Genomic DNA, 7,411 nt, shown 5'->3' on the forward strand with positions numbered 1-7,411 from the left:
CATCCTCTAGGTTTCTTGCCATGCTGCGGACGCAAGCTTCAGACGAAGAAGTGAATGATGTGTGCTCCCGGCGCCTATTTATACTATAGTCGCACCGGTAGTGACGTCATGGCTGTCGCCGGCCAACGAGTTAGTGTTTTTTCAATGTATGCTTCAGACACGGGTCACGACGAGGCGTTCCCCATAGCGACCCCTAGAGGACGCAGTGTCTCGTTCCCTACTCAGGGAACCATGGTTACAAAAGTAACCTGAGACGTTTCTTATGCATAGCAAAGCTGCATTTATTTGATCAAAAATACAGTAAAACAGTATTATTGTGAAATATTATTACAATTTAAAAGAACTGGTTTCTGTTTTAATATATTTTAAATCATCTGACACTGAAGACTGAAGTAATAGCTGCTAAAAATTCAGTTAAAATAAAATAAAATGGAAAACAGTTGTTTTAAATACAAAAAAAAAACATTCACAATATTACTGTTTTACTATATTTTTTATAAAAATAAATGCAGACTTGGTGAGCATAAGAGATGTATTTCAAAACATGAAAATCTTAATAATTACAAAATTTTGACCCGTAGTGTAAGTATGCTATTCCAAAGATAGATTGCAACCTCCATCTAAAAAAAACCTATCTTCCAAAGATATGTCAGAAAACCCAAACCAAATAACTGTCTGGCAGAAAGCACCTCAAAGTCATCTGACTGGATAAGCAATAGCTTTAGACGGTCATGTTGTTTTTTTAAAACTTTTTACAGAGGACATCTCAGGACACCTTTTTCAGTGATCTGTCAGGTAGTAGGGACATTTGCAGCATGCTAAACAATCTCTTACATCACTTTTAATGGGAAAAATACTTCCAGGAACCAAGACACTTGCTGTTTTGCACTATAGGCTAAATACAATATGTATATAAGCAAATCAGATGAGATAAATCCCAATTCAGTCAAAATTGTGAACGGTCTATCAATGTAAGTCAATGCGAGATTTTTGAAATGTAATCTTAAATCTGTTTAAATGTTTTCACAAAGATTTATAAAAGCTAACCTGATTTATCATCTACAATGTATGTTTGCATTTCAAACTTCAGAAGGATAACATTTAACAGATATTAGAAAGTAAAGTTCTTATGATTATATCTTGTCTTGTTTGAGTGCCACTAAAATGTATAATATCATCTAATTGATGTATGAACGTTGCAGTAATTGTATTAAAATATACTTTCCATTAAGTCCATGTAATTTAGTATCAGTTTCATTTCATTGTGTGTGAGTCTAAGTAACTTATCAAAATGTTGATAATGCCACACAAACCACAAAAAGTGTGTGTATGTGTGTGTGCTTCAGAGCGTATGTATATCTTGCTTTTATGGAGAGTGAGAGGGCGGGTTCATGGGAGGCTAACCAGTCATCAGGAAGCAAAACAGAACAGAATGTGCAGTACTAATCTGGGCGGAAAAAAACACTCTGTGCCATGTGTGGTAACACAAATTCACATTGTCTTGCATACAAATAGCCTACACATGAAACATAAGAATGAGGAAAATATATATTGGTTTCTCGAAGGGATGCTCTTTTTGTTTAGACATTACATAAGAAAACAACAATGAATACAAAAGACAAATCCCCAGAAGAGTTGGAGTATGATACGGGTGATGAAGATGTAAGCATACTGACCTGCCCAGTCAGACAAAAATAAAACCAGTCAGCGTAATGATCTTTATTTGAATACAAGGAGTGTTACATAACACCGATGTTTGCTTAATCCAAAACAAGGGCTGAACTATTGCCCCCAAGATTTAGCCTAAATGAGTTGCTGAAGCTCTGTCACCTCTATGACCCCTTATTTTGCTAATCAAAGACGTTATAATATTTGTTGCACATATTACATCACCAAAAGTAACATACAAAATAACAATAATAATTTACTTTTTTTTTTTTTAAATGATGTAGTTGTATTTTATTCTATTTTTTAGCGTTTCCAAAATAATTTGTGATGGTTTTGATCAAATACATTGTACATGTAAAATAATCCACAAAAATATACAAATACTAAGTAGTAGGCCTATAGCCTACATAGCTATATAGCCTATGTTATGTTATGATATACAAATATATAATTAATTTGTTAATGTTAACAACTAATGATAACAATGTTAAGTATTCTACGAAGTAGACCTGAGATAGAAGGGAACGTTCATTCATTAAACAAGGAACGAAAAGGTAAGGTGCGTTATTTATAACTGCTGAACCTATTTGTCAAATTTCATCCTTTAGACATTGAGATGTGAACTATTAAAATATTTGCAGCCTTTAAATATCGTTGTCTTAGGTGTGTTTCAGAGCAGAAATGTAGCGCCCTTCCGATATTTTTAGGCGTGAGAGCTTTTCTTTCGACGTCCGTGTTGTTGATGATAACCGGAAGTGCTTTACATTTAGATTTGCTCGCGAGTGGCCCATTGTTTAGCTGCAGTGGCGCCTTTTTGATTTCGCTAACGCAAACAAAGCAGATTTACCGGTAAGAAAAATAAACATACATTATTTGATAACTATATAATGTGCATGTAGCTTATAATGGAGTCGAATTTGCTTATTTAAATCAGTTTGATATGTCTGTTCTTGTGTGGTTGACTTGTGTAGGCCTGTAAAGACTCGGGTTAGCCTGTTAGCTTGGTAACATTACATACATTTAGTGTGTAACAAATCTGTTCGTATTACGTTTAATTAGACTTTAAATGTTAAAAATAGTTTTACTGTCGTTTTTATTTTTTGTATTTTTCCTATAAAGCTGCTTTCAATGTGTGTTATAAATCCTTTGAGTAATTCAGTGTCGCATGCTAGTGTTTTCATTGTTTCCAAAGTCAATTTTCAGCCTCTTTAGTAACAGTTTTGATCGTTAACGTTACGTATTGCAGCTTTTAAACATAACTCGACTGACAAGATAGGCTTCTATCGTCCAGTTTAATTGCATATTCATAGTCTCTGTGCTTATGTTTAATTTCTTGCAGCTTTTTAGGTGTGCAGCTGAGTTTGGGATTGGTGAAGATATGGGAGGTGAGTCTTTATTCCATTCTTTTAACATCCATTCCAGCTATGATCCATTCTAGTCTGCTAAAAGAGTTGGGATAGACATAGGAAATACAGAGTGATGATAATACTTGAAACTAAACTGTTTTTTCCCCTACAGACCCTTCCCTAAGCCGGGACTGCCCGCTAGATTGTAAGGTCTATGTTGGCAATTTGGGCAACAGTGGTAATAAAACTGAGTTGGAGAGAGCATTTGGCTATTATGGTCCCCTGAGGAGCGTATGGGTGGCAAGAAATCCTCCCGGCTTTGCTTTTGTGGAGTTTGAGGACCCCAGAGATGCAACCGATGCTGTGAGGGAGCTTGATGGAAGGTAAGAACATCTGTTTAAATGTAGTCCTCTGGAACAGCTATTGTCCTGTAGATTAGATTATCCTGATTAAGCAAAGGTTTGCAGAATTGCATCTTGTGGTTTTGATGGAAACTATCCAAAAATGCACATAGTTGTATAAGGGTTATTATTGTAAACTAAGATTGTAAATTGTTTAATCTAAATAATAATAAAAAAACAAACATTTTATTTCAGCTATCCATTTTTTTTTTATCCATTTTAGTGTCCTAGAAGAGGTGGGATAGGCATACAACACCTAATAATACAGAACAATGATAATATTACTTGAAATAAAATGAAAAAGGAACTTAAATACAATGAAATATAAAGAAACTTCAACTTATTTCAGCTAATTGCTAAGGCAACATTTCTCATGTTCATTTAGTTAAAATATTAAATTAAAAAAAAAACATTATATAGACATTATAATCAAAAACTAATTAATGGCAAAAACACATAAAAATGTAGCAAATTATAATGAAAACAAAAAATAAAAATGTAATTCAAAGTATTCAAAAGCTATAATAGTTTATAAATTATATTAAAATAACAGTTTTATATGCCATTTAAAACAGTGTCATCAACAGCAAGAGCTGTTTGTTAATTTGTTTACTTTGTGGTTGTACTGTATGCTCTAGAAATGTGACATACGCTTTCTGTAAACTATTCTCATAACCCCATGTTTGTCTGTTTCAGAACACTGTGTGGTTGTCGAGTGCAAGTTGAAATGTCCAGTGGTGAAAAACGCTCAAGGTATCGAGGACCACCCCCTTCTTGGAATCGACGCCCACGTGATGATTATAGACGCCGCAGCCCACCCCCTAGACGCCGGTATGGTTTCTTTTTCTGCTCTCAAACGAGACTAGATGTCTTAAAAACCCTTTCACCACCAGCTTAGTTTTGGGCAGAGTGATGAGCCTAGGTGTGGAGACTGACAAAACCAGCATCTTTTCATAAATTCAGCCAAGCTGTTCGAAACCTTCCCCATGCTCTCCTTGCACTGATCAGTTTTCAGCCTTCGGATCGGTTAACCCAACAATGAGTGCATTGAGTTTTTGCTCAGAGATATTCATTAACTTGAATTGTATTTAAGGATTTCCAAAGAATCTTCTCATTGTTTGGGTTTTATGTCATTTTTCTATTTATATTAATGAAGCTGACCACCCCACCCCCCCTTTCAGAGACATCACCAAGCCTCTACTCATCTACCTCTGAGTCAGTCAACTAGCCCTCTTTCAGCATCATGTGACCAGCGTACACCAATCAGCTCACATGATCCAAGCATGGCCACCAGCCCTTTGGTTCCTGAGCTTGTGCCTCAGGCTCCTTCACCTCCTCCAACGTTAACCTGATCGGCAAAACCAGCCACGCCACACTTACAACCAATCAACGGGTCTTATGCCCCTCCCCAAATGTCTACATGACAACATATCCTCAGCAGCCCTCATCTAACTGACATCTTCAGCCACCTACTGTATAGCTGTTTAACATCTGGCAAAATCTCCCCGCAAATTACGCCCTCCTGACCAGCACTCAGCTTAACTGCATCATAACTAGCTTGTTGAAAACAAAATAGTAAGTTAATGCCTTTTCCTCCCGCTTAATGGCATTGAATTTTGTTTATTTGGTGGTTTTGAGATATAACCTTTTTCATGATGTTAATAAGTATAAGACGACCTTTTTTTTTTTTCAAAACGATACATTTACATCCCTTCAGTAATTTTCATACTGAAACTTTTTTTGATCTATGCACAAAGGTTTGGCAAATGAATCTGGAACAGGCACTTGTTTTGAAAATTGTTTGACCCATATTGGGCTTCATAAGACCTTCATTGAAGGCCAATTGGTATCTACTCCAAAACAATGACTATTTCATGACGCTTCATGCATCATGAATATTATTTTGGCCATATTGACCCCTGACTTGTCAGTATTTCTTGCATCTGCATATAGGTCTCCTAGGAGGCGGAGCTTTAGTCGTAGTCGGAGCAGGTGAGTTGCTTAAATGTTTTTATAACCCTTCTGCAACTAATGTCAACTCCGTTGTTCTTATGAATATAAACTGTAACTTTGCCTCATATCTGCCTCATATCTTAGAGCTCCTTAGTAATGAGGTAGCTATAACATATTTATACGTGTTTACTTGGCTTTTAAAGGTCCCTTTCCAGAGAGAGGAGAAGAGAGAGGTCTTTGTCCCGCGATAGAAACCATAAACCTTCAAGGTCTTTCTCGAGATCACGCAGGTAGGTTTACACTTGTGAGTAGTTGTGTAATGGCACAGCTGGAGTATTTAGTTATGCTCATGGAATTTGTCATTTCTTTTCAGTCGTTCACGTTCCAATGGTCGGAAGTGAGAAATGTTCAAGGCCAGCCTTGTCAGAGAAAGCATGTCTGTGTGCTCCTCCTCAACAGACTAGGATGATTGGAAACCATGATGTTTTTTTTTTGTTTTTTGCCCCCAAAGTTTTTTAAATCGTATCTTCTCCATAGTGTTCTGAGTATCCTTTTTTACTTAAGATATCTGTGCTTAATGGGTAGCAATGATTTCATCCTGCCTAAATTCCTGATTGTAATTTTATGCTCTTTGGGCAATAAAAAAGTTCTGATTGGAATAACTCATGTCTGAGTTAGATGGTCATTTGAAACCGATTTTGTATACTTTTTTGTTTGTACTTCCATTAAAAGAAGTTCCTTATGAATTCACTGTATGACTTTTCTCTACATTTCACACTGATTAGTTGTTCATGTTACTTGCATTAAAAAGTTTGGTAACCCTTTTACTGTAAGGTTCAATTCATTCTCGTATGTATTGATATTAGGTATCATAAACTAGCAATTTTGATGTAGATAATATTTTCATGTACTAATGCATTATTTCAAGTTGAATTAACTAAGCTATAATGCTGCAACAGTCGTTCATGATGTGTTAACAAATGTTAAACCTTATTGTAACGGCTTTTTTGAAGAAAGGCATTTCAAAGTAATAAATAAAATGCTTACTATTAACCTATTTTGGTTCATTTGTCTATCATATAGTATTTTGTGTTTTAAATTATATCATATTGGGTTGCATTAGTAAGCTTTAAAATGTGCATTAAAGGGCGAGCAGAGGGCTGTGCTGTTTTGGGCGTGTTTGAGAAATGCGAATGTATGATACTGTAAACTCAAAAAGAAAAAATGAATTTTACTCATGGTTCAAACATGCGCTTAGACTGTGCTATCACAACATTGGAAAGATAAAAAAAAATTGCATATGTCGTTCACACAGCAAGAACAATTAGCAGCTCTCTTCATGAAATATGTACTTCAAATTCACACTTTACTTACGGTGCAATTTGTGTCACCAACACAGGAAGTTGAGGGTAGCAGCGAAAAGGAAGCTAAATGAGCTCAGCCTCCTTTAGAAGAGACACATAGGCACCTAAAACTGTTGTGCTTTGTGCTCTGCTAAAACACCCAATACTGCGAAGTGGAAGGATCCCTGAAAGGGGCACCGGAAGGTAACATCAGTTTATCATGGTACTTTCCTACTGTCATAAGTTGTAGGGGGCACGTCTTACATTTACGCTCTGTCATTTTGCATTTGGAAATGTAAAGTTTTACATGCAAATGATGTGGGTTTTATCCTCAGATTATTTATATTAACATTGGATTACTTAAGTCATGTTGTTTAGATGTCTTGTTTTCACATTGTGTTCAGAGGCCGGTTGCATTAAAGGTTTAGAGTCTTACAAGTTAGTCATCTATTTTTTTTCCCTTTAAGACTGGTCATTATATATATATATATATATATATATATATATATATATATATATATAAAACCTCTTGACCTTATATCTATCTAGTATATTAGTAGCCTATATAAAACAGCTTGCTAGGGTGATCTGATTTTCACTGTCATTATGTATCATCACAAGTGGAATCGATGATTTGAGAGCACATGCGTGACAGTTAGTATGAGTCATATAAATGTTGCATCACTAATGCTCTCTAGTT

The 7,411-nt window shown here is 35.6% G+C and overlaps 1 protein-coding gene across 5 annotated transcripts in view; it reads left to right on the forward strand.

Annotated features, from left to right (window-relative positions):
- The window catches only part of LOC107673487 (serine/arginine-rich splicing factor 3), an 8,783-nt gene extending 2,591 nt beyond the window's left edge, over positions 1–6,192 (forward strand). Inside the window, exons 1-7 of one of the 5 annotated variants that reach the window (XM_016467084.1) lie at positions 2,361–2,517; positions 3,008–3,053; positions 3,187–3,397; positions 4,112–4,246; positions 5,369–5,407; positions 5,572–5,658; positions 5,742–6,114. In XM_016467084.1, coding sequence (XP_016322570.1) covers positions 3,047–3,053; positions 3,187–3,397; positions 4,112–4,246; positions 5,369–5,407; positions 5,572–5,658; positions 5,742–5,769 — 507 coding nt within the window. In that variant the 5' untranslated portion in view covers positions 2,361–2,517; positions 3,008–3,046 and the 3' untranslated portion in view covers positions 5,770–6,114. Of the gene's footprint in view, positions 1–2,360; positions 2,518–2,632; positions 2,656–3,007; positions 3,054–3,186; positions 3,398–4,111; positions 4,247–4,596; positions 4,991–5,346; positions 5,408–5,571; positions 5,659–5,741 lie in introns of those variants that run through there. The other 4 variants (XM_016467085.1, XR_001632402.1, XM_016467082.1 and 1 more) reach the window with 4 other exon arrangements.
- The last annotated feature ends 1,219 nt before the right edge of the window (positions 6,193–7,411 follow it).

Source organism: Sinocyclocheilus anshuiensis, unplaced genomic scaffold (assembly GCF_001515605.1).
Source record: "Sinocyclocheilus anshuiensis isolate Anshui unplaced genomic scaffold, SAMN03320099.WGS_v1.1 scaffold44, whole genome shotgun sequence".
Classification (NCBI taxonomy): Eukaryota; Metazoa; Chordata; class Actinopteri; order Cypriniformes; family Cyprinidae; genus Sinocyclocheilus; species Sinocyclocheilus anshuiensis.